The 18,120-nt window shown below is 41.9% G+C and overlaps 2 protein-coding genes across 4 annotated transcripts in view; one reads left to right on the top strand and one right to left on the bottom strand.

The window, feature by feature from the left end:
- The window catches only part of RTN4IP1 (reticulon 4 interacting protein 1), a 59,817-nt gene that overhangs the window by 7,878 nt on the left and 33,819 nt on the right, over positions 1-18,120 (top strand). The gene's annotated exons all lie outside the window — the stretch shown is intronic.
- Positions 499-18,082, bottom strand: QRSL1 (glutaminyl-tRNA amidotransferase subunit QRSL1). 3 transcript variants are annotated; one of them, XM_090037384.1, is made up of 12 exons: positions 17,946-18,016; positions 16,871-17,063; positions 15,354-15,513; positions 14,078-14,176; positions 12,742-12,838; positions 12,094-12,270; positions 9,735-9,910; positions 9,515-9,627; positions 8,024-8,216; positions 4,913-5,030; positions 1,514-1,719; positions 499-869 (listed from the first exon to the last, which is right to left on the bottom strand). In XM_090037384.1, the coding sequence occupies exons 4-12, from the start codon at positions 14,085-14,087 to the stop codon at positions 661-663; spliced, it is 1,299 nt and encodes a 432-aa protein (XP_089893510.1). In that variant the 5' UTR covers positions 14,088-14,176; positions 15,354-15,513; positions 16,871-17,063; positions 17,946-18,016; the 3' UTR covers positions 499-660. The 3 variants fall into 3 exon arrangements, with proteins under 3 accessions (XP_089893510.1, XP_089893502.1, XP_089893517.1); XM_090037376.1 differs by lacking the exon at positions 16,871-17,063 and having other exon boundaries at positions 17,946-18,082; XM_090037391.1 differs by lacking the exons at positions 15,354-15,513; positions 16,871-17,063 and having other exon boundaries at positions 17,946-18,018.

Raw genomic sequence — 18,120 nt, 5'->3', positions numbered from 1 at the left:
CAAGAGGAAACACACGTGTTCATGAATTAAAGGGCTGCTTTTCTGTAGAATCATTTGGACTGAGTTCCTGTTGTGAAAAGGGTTTCTAACCACCACAGAAACCTCTGGGATCTCTTCACAGGGGGTACACACTTTCAACAGATCAGGGAGTTTTATTGTTTTTCCATGCATGCTTCTTTATCATTTCATCTTCCATTCTTTTCCCCAATCTGAAACTGGGCCTGTAATAATTTGTGAGCATAGCCTCCTATCCTTCAGCTACAACCCCTCTGTGGAAGTCAAGCCCTGGTAGCTTGGTTTCATTAGAGCCATGGGACCAGGGATAAAGTAGGAAACCAGGGCCCCTGCCAAACATGCAATATTGAGGCAACAGCTTATGTTTGTTTCTTACTGGAACAAACACTTCAACACTTCCTTTGGAGATGAAGGAAACAAGGTCAAGACATACCACTATTGTTACAGTGTTAATATATTCTTCTTAAACAGTACACACACTGCTCTTATAAAAACTTAATTTAATTTAGGACTGTCTTCAATTTACTTACATACTAACAGCTTTCATGATTCCATTTTGCATTAACGCATATTTTCAGAATCTAGATTATCATTTATACAAAACAAAACCAACTGAAAGATCTTTTTCACATTTGTTACCCTAGGTTATGAAAAAAGGCTGATTTTTTGATGGGAGAGAGCATCAGCATGATCTAGCATTTCCTGTAGTTGAAGGATAGGGAATTTTGCTTGTTTTTCAAACCATTTGGCTACAGTGAGAAGCTGCAGCTCCTGGAACGCATGTCCAACAAACTGAAGCCCAATTGGCAAGCCTTTCTCTGAAAGTGCAGTAGGAATGCTTACAGCTGGCAGCCCTGAGAAAAAACAGAATTATTAAACATCATGCATGCAAGATTGGCTATATAATAAACCATATATTAGGACTTATTAGAAAAAGTAACTTCAAAAAAGAACCAAAGCAGAACTTGAGGAAGGTGGGTGGCAGAGAGAACAACGACGACTAGAATAAAAACACTTGTGTCAATTAACCAAGTTTATATGTATTTAGAAGCTTGTATATTTTAAGGTAATAGGATAAGAACTGTTGATTCATCTAAGTTAGGAGTTTTCAACCTTTTTGGGTCAGTGTACCCCCAGCCGCTGGTAAAGAAGGCAGGAGTCCCCCAGTGACTGGGGTGGGGTGGGGTTCTCCTGCGGCCGATTGGCAAGCGTGCTGGTGGCGTGGCGGTGCCTGCTGCTGAGTACCCCCCAAGGCCATCCCAAGTACCCCCAGGGGTGCGCATACCCCCCAGTTGCAAACCCCTGATCTAAGTCAAACAAGCCCACAACTTAAGATGACAAGTTGATTACAAGTAAGATGACAACTTGATTAAGCTGGAGCTTCCTGTGCAAAGGTGGTGGGGGAAGCTGGAGCTGCCTATGCAAAGGCAACTGGCAGGAGGTTATAGGCTCTAACCATTTTTCCCCAGCAATCTACTTAAGTAGTTCATCTACTCACCTGACATGTTTGCAGCCTGTGTAAAAATATCATCCTGTGCACTGCGGGTTCTATTGTCCTCTTTGACGAACTCCACATAAGGAACTGCATCTCTCAGAGTGGTGGGAGTGAGCAAAACATCAACACCACTATTGAAGACGTTCACAAAGTCATTGGCAATGAGACGCCTCACTTTTTGGGCCTTGATAAAATATTTCTCATAGTTCCTAGAAACAAATATTGTCACTCTTGTTAGAGATCCAATTTGTGAAGACACAGAACCTAATTCCTCAGTTGCTATGGAAAAAACAAACCCAACATTTTCTTGAGCTGCAGGACTGAATTTTCAATAGAGCACATAATCGCTCATCAAAATGACATGCTAGTGTTTCACCAATAACAGTAAAGCATGTTGTTAAAAAAAGCCATGAAAGAGATGGAGAAGGGACAGTTGTGTGAGGGAAGAAGGAAGAAACAGGGAAACATAGCTAGAGAAGGCTATGAAGCAAAGAGAAACCCAGTGGAAGATGGGAGACTAGCATAAAAATTGGCTCCCTTTGCTTGACCCCTAAGTATCCACCAAATCTTACTGTGTGATAGAACAGTGATTACTGAAAAAAAGCAGACTGCTAAAACAGAAGTACAGTTCAGGATAATCACCATTTACGATTCAATCCAGCATTTCCATCAAGCATATGAACAGTCCCATTACCTCAATGGAGCTACTCACATGCTTAAAGCTATTCATATGTTTGTGTGTTCTATGGATTTGGTCTTATTTTTTTTTTTTTTTTTTTACATTTCAGAGAAGTTAAACACAAACTCCTTACCCAAACATTCCTTATTCATTTTTATATGTAAATAGTACTTTAAGTTGAACAGTCTATAGGTTTGTTGTTTACTTCTGTAAACTTTTGAGCCAGAAACCCCACCCCCAGATAACCATATGATTCCTGCTACTACTCCACATGCAGCACTGCCCTCAATTTAGAGTGTTAGGCAGCTGATATTTAGGATCTTGGTTGCAAAATCACTGAACATCCAAAACTCAAAACCAAACACCCATAGGTACACAAAAATAAGCAAATATATCATAAATGGATAGATATCGCAGTGCCAGCGTGTCTGCATCTGTAACGGTCCAGATTATACAAGACCCACAACGATCAATCTGAAGAACTGATTTTTTGGAGTTGTAATGAAAATGATTTGAATACTTTGTAATTTTTCAAGGCTTTATAAAAAATACTGAGATAGAAACTAGAACTTAATCATCAAAAATGATGGTAGACTACAAGTTCTAGTACAGTCTATATCTTGGGTGATCAGTTAAATTGTAGAAGATAGCTATCTTTTTCACAGTTATTTGTGAAATTATCCTAGCACAACATGGGAAAAGCAGTTCATGAAAATACTAAACATTTTCAGAAGTCATAAGAATATAGAAACACATCAGCCTCATGCAGTCACTGGCTAGTATTTTTTTTAACTAGGCTTCATATATACCTGAAAATATTTTATAACTTGCGAATATATCAAAGAATAAACATCTGACTCCTACAATTTCTTACTAGAACGTGTTTTTAACCATGGACTCTATTCTTAATAAGTCATTTACTGTAGCTTGTAACACAGTGGCAAGACTGCCCCCTGTTTAGTTTTAGTGGAAGTCAGTCCTGTTTTCCTTTACCCAAAGTGATCTATACATGTAGTTAAGCATTCAGTCTAAAATAATGAAAGATGGTCCACACAAACTTAATCAGGAGGACTGAGCTGGGCACACAAAGCGAATATACCGACAGATATTTCTTGGGAGCTGGCTTCAAATACTGATTGATGACATCTGTCTTAAAGACACAGGTTTTAGCAGCTCTATGAGATTCAGTCAGCAGCAATATTCTTCTGGAACATTTATTTTGAGACTGAGTACACAACTAAATTATCTTGCTTGGTATCCAACAGGAGGAAGGCAGAGAGGGTAGGAGTCTTACCAAGAAAATTTTCCACAATAGTTGTAAATAAAGATAGAAATTAAAAGTGAGAATTAAAATTATCCCCTCTGAATTTTCACAGAAGTTTTTCAAAGCCAGATTTGGAAATTATGACTTCACAAAATAAGTGAGCTCATTTGATCACACAGAATAATTCTTTCCTCTTTACATTTGGAAGGATAAAAGGGAAAGGCAAGAGATGTATATAAATTGAGTACCATTTCTTAAAGATTTCTGTGGAAGGTGCCAGTGACACAGACCAAACCATTTCTATGCATCAAGAGCTTTAGCTAAATTAAATTGGCTTTGTTCTGAAGGCCACATTACATTTAATTGTATATTTAGGTTCCATTTGGATGTCGATGGCATACCACTGACTAGATTTTTGCATAATTTAACTGAAGGTTGCCAATAATGTCAGATGAAAGAAATCACAAAGTTGTTCGACCTTGCTAAATTAAAAAAGGCTTCCAGCTAAGGGCAAAGGAAAACATCATTTCTACCTATTAATAACTGTTAACAGCTAAAGCAATACACAAAACTATTGCCTTAGTAACATAAAAAGTCTGCCCCACACAAGTAGTTTTGTCATCTGGACCGAGTACAGACATTCAAAAGGCCTGAGCCTGAATCAATTCAAGCTTTGCAGGTTAGTCTAACCTGTGTAGATTGAACCAGCAAGCAAGTGAACAGATATTCACTTTTGGTTCTGGAAATGCAGCCACATGCCTGCGGTAGCCCAGGCCAGAAGCCGGGGGGTGCAAGGGAAGCTGAGCTGAGGAGGGGGCATCACCAGGCTCCAGCAAGCTGGGTATGATTGGGGAGGAGTTTAAACCCCCATGATGGCCTACACGATCCCCAGTCAAGGTGTGCCTGGAGGGGGAAGGGAGAAGTAGCCCCTGTTAGGCATTTTTCACCCCCCTCCCCCCCGCCGCTTGAGCGGTGCCAGCCTCAGCAGCAGCCTGAAGTGAATGGGGAGATGGAGCATGGTTTAATTCCCCCACTCCCTCCCATGTACCACCGGTACAGACCGCAACCAGGGGCGCAGTGGCCCCTATCAGGCATTTTGCTCCGCTCACCATTCAACTGGTGGAGGGCATGGCCAGCCCCAGTAGCAGCCAGAAGCAAACGGGGGGGTGGGGGGTCATTTCAGGCTGCTGCCAGGGCTGGCTTCGCCCCCCACTGCTTGAGTAGCTGGGGGCAGGGGGGATGACTGACAGGGGCTGCTACGCCCCCATTAGGCAGATGGGATCCCCCAGTTTTGGCCATTGTGAAACTGGTTTATGTACACTAAGCTTCTGTTCTGTTACAGGTTTAAACTAGTTTCTGATCACTTAAAACCAGTTTATGTGAAACTTCAGTCCCTAGCCCTGCTATAAACAAATACATAACCTTTGAAGATTTAAGCTTTAAAATGTGTTGAACTTACTGCTTCAGCAAAAAGTAGTTTCCTGATAGAATTCTTCCCCTTACAACATCATTAAACCCTTCTCGTCGTGTTGCGGCATACATGCTTTCTGTTGACTTGTCAATATTAGAACGGTGTCCTAAAAATAAACCACCAGTGATTTGGAAATAAACCCTAGAAGCCATGAAAACTGTTAAACAATAGTGACAGTAAGGCAGAGCTGAAGTAACATGCAATTAATTTTTCATGGAACCAAACCCAAAGCTTTTATATTTATTAAAAGCTATTAACGTATATTAAAAGCTAAAATATATTAACCAAACTTCAGCACTGGACTTCCACTTTTAAAGACCAGGTAGCACCTACTATACAGGATATGTTTACAGGATGTTGCATGGTTCACAGATCCTCAGTCTAGCCCTCTGCACACTAGCTCCTAAACCAGAAGTACTGTAGTTACGTTTTGAGAAACACAGCTAAATGTCAGGTTCTAACACGACTGCTGCTTCTGACTTGGAATGGTTTTGTGCCTTGTGTGGCATGTCATACTTGTGTCATGGAATGGATCTAACTCTTACTCCTGCTCTTCAGTTTGACATGGAGAAAGCTGCCTCTTTTTTTTTTCCTGTCCTTGACTTAAAAGTATTTTTGTAACACTGGCAGATCATCCTCCAGTTCATTTTGAGCAAAGATTAACACTGGAGTTGAACAGTGCACTACTCCACAAGTAAAACTGAGACAGCAATCTTCTCCAACTAAAAATTGATTTATTCATCCAAAAGCTTTGATTCTAAGCCAACTGAAGTTAACAGGAGGACTTTAACAAAGAGTTCAACAGACTTTGGATCAGAGTCTAATCTTTCCAGAACTTAAAGCACACCCCAAAAAAACTGAGGACCAAAGACTGTAGTGGCATAAGCAGTGCAATTCCAATTATTTTAGTGGAGATGTACTTGCTCATGGGACTTTCTTATGAGTTTGGCCAATTACACTCTTCTGGAACTATTGAACAGGTGTGCAGAGAGGATCTGAATTTAGTTCAAAATTTTATTTGCATGTGTTTATAAGTTGGTGATGGCTATATTATCCCATAGTGGTTTAGAGTACACACACATCATTTAAGTATAAAACAAAATCCAGATAGGTATCAGACTGTGAATACCATAAAATTAAGGCCTACGATTTAAAGAAAAGCAAACCATAACTAAAAGGAAGGAAAACACAGTATGTCTTGCAATTGTTTTGTGCAAGTGAAACACTTGAGGCAATTAATGTAACTTTTCTATTCCCTGCAAACCAGATCACCATTAGGTAGAAACTTAAAGATAGAGCATCAGATCTCTTGAAAATCCTAACTCATTTTAAGGCAGTATAGACTATGTCTTCCTTTAGTGAATAACCAGCTTCAGAACAGAGTAAAAATAAATATTCTGTTCAACTGTATCACACATGCCCATAATACCATAAACAAGTGATAAACAAAGATGCTAATTCAGGAAACTACTTTGTTCATATTTACTAGCATAGGTTTTTTTCAGCATGCATTTACAGAAACAGTAACTTAAGTGTCAGAGAGAGTGCCATTCTATGGGGCATTGGTGACAACAGGCATGGTAAAGACACTGTAATTCACGGCTGCCTAAATGGTGTCCTACGGGGTTAGACTGCAGCCCAAAGGGTTCATTAGTGCAATTGCTGAAGCTGCTGCACTGACAGCTCTGTAAACCAAGGGTGAATCCTGATGCTAAGCCCTCTTGCTCGCCATTGATTTTGGACTTTTTAGTTACTGCAGGTAACTAACTGGTGGCATGGGAAACAAGAGTGGGGAGGGGGACAATATGGGAAGTGGATTCAGCAACAAGCTACTGCCCTGCTGCCAAAAGTGAGCTATCTGACCCACAGAACAAAATACATTAGACAACCTTGCTTTAATTAAATCCATGAATACAGCAAAGAGGTTAATTTAATTGAGGGCAGCATGTTCCTTCCAGTCGGCAATGACTAAGCCGAGTGAGCTACTAGCTAGATGGGAAACCTTCGTGTATCAATAAGCTGAAAACTTCCATAGATGACATCATCTGCACAGATTTCAACTATAACTATACTATGAGACTGCTGCCACTTTAAGTACAGTGGCTAAGCCACCTGGTATAGACCCAGCTATGCCAGTAGAGGGAATGTTTCCACTAAGGAAAGTTACACCAGCTTCTCTAAATGGCAGAAACCTTCTGCTGTGTCTATGCCAAGTGTTTTGCTAGCATAGCTATATTAGCTACAGGAGATGTTCTTTTAAGACTCCGTATCTGACATAGCTATACCATTCAAATCAGTAAGATAAAGCCCATTCAAAAGAGTATAATGTATAGCATCTCACTAAATAAAAAGGCAGAATGTTTAGGTCAGTGGTTTCCGAACTGTGGGTTAAAACCCCAAATGGGGTTGCAACATCAGCAGATGGGTTTGCAGTATGGTGCTCTCTCCCACCCCAGGTCCCACCCACTGGGCTGCAGAGGCCTGGGGGAAGGGCAGCAGGGCAGGGAAACCCAAGCCTGCAGCAGGCAGCCTGCATCCTCTCTCCAACCCCGGACGCTCACAGCTTCTGCTCAGGCTGTGCCACCCGTGGGGGAGGGGACAGAGGTGGGGAGCCACACTCTGTGCTTTGGCCTCAGCAGCTGCTGCTTCCTGTGGGCAGCAGCTGGGGCTCAGATGCTACTGAGGTGGGGGACAGGGGGGCTGCAAGTTGGGAGTAAGGGGCCATACTGAGGAAATGGGGTTATGCTGAGGAAAAGTTTGGGAAGCACTGGTTTAGGTACATCCTGAACACATTGTACCTTTAAAAATTCAATTTCTGAAACAAAAAAAATCTACTGTTCTGCTAGAAGCAGATATCCAATAAGGGCTTCACAGTGTTTGGGTTATCCAGTCACAATGCAGGTGACCTCAATTTCCACTGATTCATTCCAGCTTTCTTCTAAGATAGGGTTTTTACTTTACAGTGCCTTTGGATCACATCACTCTCCAAACATTTAACTATATATTACACAGTTGTTAACAATTTCCAGGCCACTTAAAACTTTCTTACTCTCATACCAAGTGGTATGGAGTCATGTTTTTAGAGGAAGGAGGACTTACCGTATTCCAGTCCATCAAATCTGGCCATATTTGATGCAACTTCTGCTGTGCACAGCACATGATAGCAGACAATAGAATAACAAGTGTGCGGTAGGCTCACTTCAATTACTCTAGCACCTGCATTCTCAAAGAGGTCAGCAGCTTTCGACCAGACTGCCAGAGTTTCACTAGACAACCCAGGTATGTGGTATTCCTTGGAGGAGAACAAAAGTAAGGAGATTAATTCTAGGCATAAATATATTTTTGGATAGTTTTACATGGGTTTACTTTCAGTGGTTCTTATGCAAGCAGCATTAAGGGATATACTATTTGATGAAAATACTTTTAAATGATCTTTTAAAATATTTATTATAGACAACTGTCTCTGTGGTGTGTTGGCTATCAAATACATACATGATTCATATATTTTAAGACCATTATGATCACTTCGCCTAACTGCTTGTATAGACAGAGATGACAACTACCCTCAGGTGATTCTTGCTGCAGGTCTTGAATTACCGGATGAGTAGCTGCCTATTTATCTGTCTTTTGACAGGGACCATGGTGTACTGCCCTGCATTCATGAACAGTTCGATTTACATTTTAATCCATGATGCAGGAACTTTACAGGTGACACTGCATGAACAGAAAACATTCAAAAAGCATTTTGGCAAGTGTTATGCCTAGGGCCCCTGGCGCTTGTTTATGTAATGGCAAGATGGGATCTGATCCCCCATCTCAATAACAGCAACTCCTGCTATACCACCTATGCATAGCAGAAGGCATGATTTCTGGGATCAGGGATTAGATCCCATCTCGCCATTACTGCTTGCCAGTGAAGAAGGATCATAAGCCTGTGCTCCCCCTGCACTGGCAAACTGAAAGGAGTGCCCAAAGCAAGTCCAGCAAAGCTGATAATCAGCTGATTGTTTGCTCTAGCCCCAAGAACCCTATCAGAGACTCAAACCAGTTCCAGTACACTCTGGGGCCAGGGCTGACAATCAGCTGATTCTCACCTAGGCTTCTGACAGCACTAGGGCCAGTTCCAGTCTCCAGTGTAGTGAGCTGACAATAAATTAATTGTTGGTGCTGGCTGGGATAGCCCCAAGTCCAATTCTAAACTGGGGCTGTCTGGGCAGGGCTGACAATCAGGTGACCTCAGTTTCCATGGATTAGTGGAATTAGCTGATTGTCAAAACCCAGCACCCTGCTGGGGCACAGGCGAATCAGAGACTTTGGGGTGGGGGGGAGCTGAAGGGCTTCCCCTCTGGGGACTTTAAACTCCACCAGGAGCCTCTGATCCCCGGCACACTGGCAGCCTAGCCAGACTTATGGGTGCCCCTTAAATCCACCTGGGTGGTAGGAACTAGAGATTGGTTACCCTCTCCCTACTGCCTGGGTCCGAAGACCCATGGAGTTTTAAAAAGCATGGCTGTGGCTCATGGTGCAGGGCATAAGCTCCTGGCTCCTCAGCTGCTCATGCCTCACAGGTGAGAACAGTTAAAATATTACCTTTGGTATTCCTATGCAGAACTTGCTGACATCTATGACACTGGGTAATTCAAATGGGTTAAAGGGGTCTTGCACTGTGGTAGAGTCTTTAGGATCGTGCCCAGCAAGCACACCTGAAATGTGAAATAGGTTTCAAAAGGTACAGGAAAGAAAATACAATAGGGACTACTTGAATTCGCAGGTTGAGACAAATTGCATAAGACATATACACTAGTAATACCCAACACAGTTGCAGCATCATCCACACATCTGGTTAAAATCCCTGGTACGTCCATGGAATTCACTAGAGGAATGAGACCATGGCGAGACACCAATCCATAGGTTGGTTTTAAACCTACTACTCCACAGTGAGCAGCTGGGTTTCTGGTGGATCCTCCTGTATCTGATCCCAAAGCCCTATGATATAAACAGAATTATTAACAGAATTGACTACTTGATCCAAAGTGTATCTGTTATTAAAGTCACAAACCTCTAGATGTGATTTTTCTACACAAAGGTCATGTACAGACATGGTGTTTGAAGTGCTCCAAACAGCAAAGATAAAGATGTGCACATGCTTTCAAAGAGCGCTTTCAAAAAAGTGACCCTCGGAAAAAAAAGAAAAAAAAAAGGAAGGTCTTTCAAGGACTTTCCTTTGTAGCACTTTCTGAAATGTCCCTACATTCTAGCAGTCTTCTGGTATTCCACAGTGGAAGGGGAGGGTAGACAGCCAACGAATACTCTCCTGTGCATTCAACTGTCCTCAGGACCCTCTGAAGACCAGAAGCTAAGAGGTATGCACAGTTCCCTGTTCACCAGGCCCTCGGCTAAAGAGCAGTCCCACTATGTGCCTTCCTGGCCATTTTGAAGCTCTTTGGGAATGGGGGAGAGGAAGTAGGGTGGCCTGCACATTTGCATGGTGCTGAAACAGAAGCGTGCCAGGGTTGAGAGCACTTCAAATGTATATCTGTCCATACTCAAAGAGAAAATATTTAAAGCACATTCTTTTTATGCATTCAGGCCCCATTTATTCTGCCCTACCTTTCCAGTCTTTAGCTTGAACCAGGAGCTTTTAGTTTACAGCAAAATATTTATAAGCACTTACCCTTTAATACAATAAGGTCCAATACCTATTAAAGATTATGGCAATATTTTTTGTTTTCCAAGATTACAATGGCACAAGGTCTTACGTTTCCATTAGTCAAACTCACACCTGCAATAATACCGCATTTTTTGTAAATTCAGGGGGAAAACCACAGCTGAACTTTTTTAAAACAAAAAATGCTGCTGTTAAAAATAAAAATGTTTTGTAAAAATAAAAGTTTATTCCAATGAAATCTTTTATTGTTTTAAGAAACTTAAAAAGGAAGAAAAGTATCATTTTTAATTGAAATCTGTCTTGATTGGATTTTTCCAAAAAAAAATTGTAAAAAGGTCAATTTCAGATGAAAAAGTTCCTTCTTGTTTTTGAAAATTTTTTTCACTAGTTCAAATTTTTCAGTCCATGTTTCCAATGAATTTATTTTTTTTTCACAAACTGGATTTGTACACCAACTCTAATTTTTCATGTTATATGGCATGATACTGCCTAAAAGAAATTGGTTTCAGAGTAAACTGGAGTAAAAAAACCAAATCCCCTTATAGTCTCCATAAATATATCTTCATTTGAGATCTTATTTTTTTTTTCAACTTAGAATCAGAAAATCTAGGATGACTTGTATTCAAAAGGGATACAGTAAGCTCAAATGTCTTCTGATTGAAAAATATAGCTGGAGTGTTCATTATACAGATGACCTAGCATTTCTAAAAGCCCTGCAAAAAATGTTCTTTATATCTTCCACCTGTACTGATACTAACAGAAATCTGAGTTTAAAATTGTTCACACACTTTTATTTCTTGCAAATAACAGCTCATTAGTGTATGCAGTTAAGAACACTGTTAAAACACTTTTCGAAGTCATAACCAACTAAAATTGGGTTTTTAAAGAAACTCTTTTTGAATGCATTTTTCTGAAAGGTAACTTTTAAGTATCTATGTAGTTCAAACCATTTCAGTAAATCTGAGATCTGAAAGTTATTAGTCCCCAAATCCTATAAATTTGCCTGAATTACAGGTACTCCTGCCATATAAATTAACTCTGGGAGAAAAGAATATTACAATCCTAGAGATGAGAGCTTTTATAAGGCAGGGTTTTTTGTGCCGATTCAGCTAGCTGATATATCACTGATTGTAGGATACTTTTTAAAAGAGCAAGTATGGATGATAACAGTTAATTTCCCTCTTCCATAAATTTATTTCAGGCAATCCAAAATGTTCACACCACTATGCTGACTAAGATTTAGAAGGAAGTGTCTTAAATCTATCCATACAAAATCACTTTCCTTTTGTGTTATGCCTTATATCCTGAACACCACAGAGGTACTGAAACTAATTATTGAATAGAAGTGCTAATAATTGTACAGTTTCAAACAGGAACACTATCTGCCCTTGGGTATGCAGTATGAACTAGATTATCAGAAGCGCCTAAAATTAAGCTTGGAGGAAAAGTACTACATGAGTATGGTGCAGTTAATTAAAATAAGGTCTAAAGAGCTTCTTACGCAAAGCATGTGAAAGATGATACAGCAGCAGCGCTACCTCCTGAGCTTCCTCCTGCTATCAGCCAACTGGAGTCTTCATTCTCAAGATGGGAGTTCTGCCCACATTTTTCCTTGTACTGTCTTGAATAACTCCATGGGTTTCTAACTGGTCCAAATATCCCATCAGTGCTCCCAGATCTGATGTAAGAGATTTGGATAGGTTAAACACAGACAACTGTAGAGCAGCAATGGATTATACACTGAGAAAAATACAGTGAATACAACCACTCCTTAACCCTAAGTGATAACTAATGTTTCAGCTGCAGGTTGGAGTTTGCTTGGTTACCAGAAAAAGCAATTTTTTTCGAAGACAATGAATACTACTTAATCAACCATCTCAGTAGCATCCTATTGTTTACAGGTGATACAATGGCTAGCTCACTCTTTTCTTAAAAACAGCTGGATACACACCATAATGAAATAAATATCCAGTGAAGTTCACAGAAATAGCCATTGTGTAGCTATAGCCACCCATGGTAAATATTTGCTTTCCTTATTTTCTGAATATGCATAACTTATTAATTAAGGATGAGGGAGGTATCAGAGTAGACACTGTGTAGTCACACAATAATGTGCAAATATTCGTTAATAATGTTAAATATAACTCACCCCATAGCAAATTCATCTAGGTTTGTTTTTCCTATAAGCACAGCACCCTGATCCAATAATTTTTGAACTACAGTAGCATTGTAAGGAGGAATATAACCTGAAAAACAATTAGATCAGTTAAGAGACTGTCTGGTGCCATCTGGATAAATTTTAGTAACTAGACCTTCAAACAGTTCTAAGTAGTCATTACCTCTGCATGGCAACTGTCTATACAATGCCAGGAACCCTCAAAATAGTGAAGTTTATCATCAATAAATTCTGATCGATCACAAACAGAGAATGAGTATTAGACAGAATGCATCTTTCTTTCCCGCCCTCCAAGACTGATTGATTTGTGCAGCTAAATTCAAACTACATTTGGTCATGTTGTGATGAGAACCAGACCTATTACAACAGAATTTAACATGGTGGTTGCCACTAGTTAACTAATGGAGTATTGTTAACCAATATTGACTGAGATTTTCTTTTTGAGAAAGTCAGCACAGAGCAGTCTAAACCCTGAGCTTCTCAGAAGTGCTGTCTTCCATCACTCAAAGCTGCCTGGGAGGCTTGCCAAAGGAAAGGCATCTGAAATAACTTGACACTCCTGTAAAATCCATTTTTTTCTTCTATTGTTAGAAAACTAAAATAAAATAGTAGAATTTTTTCCCTAACCACCCTCAAAATATTTTTAAGTTTCACTTGTGCTTCTGTCAAGATTTTTTTTCTATAATCAGCTTCATTCTTTCCACCGTGCTAATTAATGGATTTTCCATTTATGCTGGCTTCTCAGAGCAACACAAAATTATATTTTTTTTAAATTCTATTTTTAATTGTGTTTTTTCTAAGCAAACATAACACAAAGCTATGGGAATTGTCATGTTTATACATGAAGATTAATGATCAAAATCAGGAACGCAGAGAGCAGAATTCAAAACTAAGGCAACATCAATTTAAAAGACAGCTATTTAGTTGAAGGACCAGGATTAAAAATTCTGAAAGAACAAACTAGAAACTGTGTTTGAGTTCTGCTATATAGTACAAATCAACAAACAACAGTGAAGAGTGAAGAATACTGGCAACCTGAACGTAACTTGGAACAAAATGTAACCTATTGTTAAAATTACAGTCTGTTGGCTAGAATTAGTACTGGATGACTTTATTTGTCAAACAGTTACAATTACAGGAGCAACATATATAAAAAGTGAAAACTGTCTGCAAACTCAGAAAAGGCAAGGACGACTGCAGTGTCCGAAACTACGTCAAGATTTTTTTTTAAATGACTAGGTTTCAACTACACTGTGCTTCATAGAAGTTTTAGAGAAAAGAACCAGAACTGGTTTTGCCTCTACTTTACCTTTTAGCATGTTTGATGCGCATGTTGTTTCAATGCCAGCTGTGCTAAAGTTGTCTTTTACTGCAACGGGAATTCCATCTAAATCCCCCAGTGACTGACCTGTAATAACAAGAGGTATAACAGCACCACAACATAAATCTAAATATTAAGAAGGGTTTAGTCATCCCTTTTTATTTTCCACTTCTGTTTTGTTTTTTATTAGGATTTACGAATTGTTTTGATCATCAAACAAATGCTTTTAAAGTTATATTTTCACAAAGTTTCAACTCTGTTCTTAAGGGCTTTGTTGCCCAAGCCAGATTTGTCCTAAAACTGCTTAGGTTCTGTAAAATGTCATCGGCCCGCTACTAAGAGAGCTGCTTCCAAAATAGGTTAGCTATCCCAAAAAAGTGCCTTCCCCACAAGGGATGACCATATAATGCTTGCATCAATCTGAAATCCATGCCATTCCCACCCAGGAAAGGAGTCGAGGCTGCCTGCCTGATGTGCCCAGCAAGTGAAACCAAAGCAAAAAGGAAACCATAGCAAGACAAAGAATCTGTCCAAGGTGACTTGACAATTGATCAAAGGAAGAATCTTAAAGGAGACAAATGTATTCGAGTTACATCTCCTCTACAGCAGTTTGCCAAAGGGGTTGAATAACAGAAACTGTCAGCTACAAAAGAGAAAAACCACATCAGAATGAATTCTCCTTTTCTCCCTGTTCTCCAAGCAGGGACATACAGGAAATGTACCTCGAAGTGTTGGGAGAACTCCATCAACAACAGGAGACCACAGCTGCATAAAAATCACCTCTAGTATGATTTTTTTTTTAACATTTAAAACTAAATTAGGCTGGGAGTTGTTTTGTCTTCCCCTGTTGATGGGGCTACAAAGTAAAGGTTATTATGCCCCACTAGCTCTAATAACTGCTGCTGCCAATGTGAACCGAGCTGCTGAAGAATGGGTGGACATTAAGCAGCAGTACAGCTCAGCAAACACAGCTGACCTTTATGTGCAGCCTCCACATAAAGGAAGCTAAATGATTTTGAGTAGTTTTTGTTCTGGGGCACCACAATGAGCACACTAGTGAATAAATATGCTCGCTGTACAACCAGTGGTATCCACAGAGCATTCAGCTTGAATAGGTCCTGTTGCTGTCTAATACAACCAAGTCAAACAAACAGTAGCTTTCCTTTTTTATGCAAGCTGCTAAATCTGACAGAAAGTACTATACCCACTACAGTCAAACAAAAACTTTTGAGGAGGTATAACAAATATAGGTAAGCTAATTTACCTCTCCTATATCTCTTCTCAGATTCTTCAGCCTGCCTTAATGCAGTATCTTCTGTTACAGTGATGTAAGCATTAAGAAATTTGGTGGTTTTGATAAGAGACAGACATCGTTGACAAAGTTCTGTTGGACTCACTCGGCCTTCCTTTAGTGCTGTAGACACCTGAAAGGGTATTTTTCATTTTCAAGTGTTAAGAACCTAGTCACAAAGACCAGTTAGATCTGCAGTTTCATTTAAGTTTCTAAAACTGATTTTCTCCACCCTCTACTTGAGGATTAATACAGCTGTGGTGTGTAGCATGTACGTGATGGAACAACAGCCTTGGCTAATCAAGCACTCTGCAAACTTTTGCCTAAGTTTTTCAAATGGTTCTGTCTTCAGCCTGCGACACCACCATTTTGGTCAATGCCTAAACAACTTCTGAATTAGAGGTGCATCAATACATCGGTCCAATATCAGATAGGCACTGATATAAAGAAAATTATTGTATCAGAAGTCGCTTGATGTGGCCGATAATTTGGCCAATAAATGCCTGTGCGTGTGTATCCACAGCCGCAGTGCAGCATGCAGGTAGCAACGAGCACAGCCTGGCAGCTTGGAGAGCTAAGTGCAGCTAGTAAGTCTGTTGTGGAGGGGCAGATCAACACCCCCCAGTGAGGCAAAGGCTAGGGCAGGTGCTGCTCAGCTAAGGTGGGGACCAAACCATGGCTTGTCTGGGGGAGTATGGGGGGCGCGCTCCTCCTGCTGTGCTGCGTGCACCCCAGGTGGGCATGGGGGAGGAGGCATGTGCCCCTGATCTGTGCGTGGGGGGCCAGCAGCTGCAGGCTGGTGCCAAGGCTGCACTGGGCATTTCCTGGTGCATGGGGGCTGCACTTGGAGTGGGCAGTGGTGGCACTGGGCAGAGAGCTATAGTGAAATTTGGGATGGCTGCAGCCCTCCCCTGTAGCCACCCTCCCAGTACCATCTCTGCCCACCCCCAGCACAGCCCTGGCCCAACACTTCCCCCACCCACATGCTGGGAAGAACTCAGCGCAGCCCCAGTCCCAACCCAGAGCTGCAGCCCCGCCCATGCATATCCAGGGGGCACATGCTCTCCTCCCATGCCCTCTTGAGGTGCATGCAGCTGTGGAAGCTGCCCCTCGCTCCATACCCCCTGGACGAGCCAACCTGCACCCAGCCCCTGCCCCACTCCTTCCCTCACTGCAAGGGCCTTGATCTGCCTCTCCCCCTATTCCCTTCCACCACAAGAGCCTTACCAGCTGGACACTGCTCTTCAAGCTGCGGGGCTGCATATTGGAAATTGGATCAGTATTGGCCAATATGCCTCCTTTAAAAAACTGCCTATCGGTATCAGCCCCCAAAATCTCTATTGATGCACCCACACAGATCTAATGTGGCAACCTGTCCTGCATGCATTTATCATAAAAACATAGGAAAGTAAGTCTGGAAAGGACTTCAAGAGGTCCATTTAATCCAGTCCCCTGCTCAAGGATCTAAACTGGTGGTACTCAACCTTCACCTTGCAGGCTGGATCCAGCCCAGGACGCCGTATACTCCAGTCCGGGGGTGCTTCCCAAGGGTCCAGAAATTTGGTGGAATCCTAAAGCCGTGGCAATTCATATTGTCACTGCTCCCCTACTTGCCACATTTCCAGGCCTGTGTGGAGCCCTGCAGGCCAGACAACATAGCCCAACACACCAGATCCTGTTGCTCTGCAGACAGATTCAGGGTGGGGGTGAAGCAGTGAGTTCCTCTGTAGCTGTATCCAGCATGTGGGGCTGGGCCAGTGTGAGTGGCCAGAAGGTAGAGCCCCCATGCTCATCCCCCTGCCTGTGAGCCAGATCCAGCCCATGGAGCCATGTCACCCAGCCTGCGTGGCTCCTGCAGCTCCAAAAATCTGGTAGTAGGTGGCAGCATTAATTGCCACTTCCCTACTGCTAAATTTCCAGACTGGAAGTGTGACCAAGAAGGCTGAACCCCACTGCTCCAAACCTTCCCCCACAGGACTGTCTGTCCAAGGCGGAGCTGGCCAGCCGGCAACACGCCTCTGGCACTGCGCCCGCTACCTCTGCAGCTTCTGGAGTCTCCAACCTCTCCCTAGGGTTGCCAGGCCTTAAATATGAAATGATCACATTGGGAGCTCAAAAATGATATTTGCTGAAAAGCACTTGTACACTGAAAAAATATGCAAGTAAGTATGCAAATAAGTCTTGTTCTTATTTACTTTATATTGCTCACTGTAAGATGCCAGCGAGTGACTGAGTGAGAACTGGGTCATCAAAGTTGAAGTATTTCTTTATTTTGAGGCAAGCAGTCATAAGCCAGCCCTGACAGCAAGCCCTGATCTCAGGTCAGATTCCCTGAGAGTGACTTGGATTTTGCATTTGCTGCATCACTGAGCTGCCTCAAAAGTTATGCGCCATTTTGAACGCTTTTACTGCTCTTGATCGCAAAAGGGGTGAAATTACTGTTACAAATACAATAGTTATCGCACACCGGGCAACACAGCCTCCCCTCCCCCCGCCCCTGCTTCCTGCCCTGCCTCCAGGGGGCGCGCGGGGCCGGGTCACGGGGCCCGGACCACCTCCACTCACTTCTCGGAGGGCAGCGCGCAACATGACCCCAACACCGCTCCCGACCGGAAACCTGCGGCTGCCGCGGGACTTAGGGAAACATGGGCGCCGCCATCTTGGATCGCCGGGTTAACATCGGGCTTCGCCATTGGCTGCCGTGCCGGGGGCGGGAATGAAGACGTCTGGTCATTGGTTG

Source organism: Crocodylus siamensis, chromosome 1 (assembly GCF_052110815.1).
Source record: "Crocodylus siamensis isolate JL-2025a chromosome 1, ASM5211081v1, whole genome shotgun sequence".
In the NCBI taxonomy this organism is placed as follows: domain Eukaryota; kingdom Metazoa; phylum Chordata; order Crocodylia; family Crocodylidae; genus Crocodylus; species Crocodylus siamensis.
Note: the sequence above shows the minus strand (reverse complement) of the source record. Positions and strands in the feature narration are given on the sequence as shown.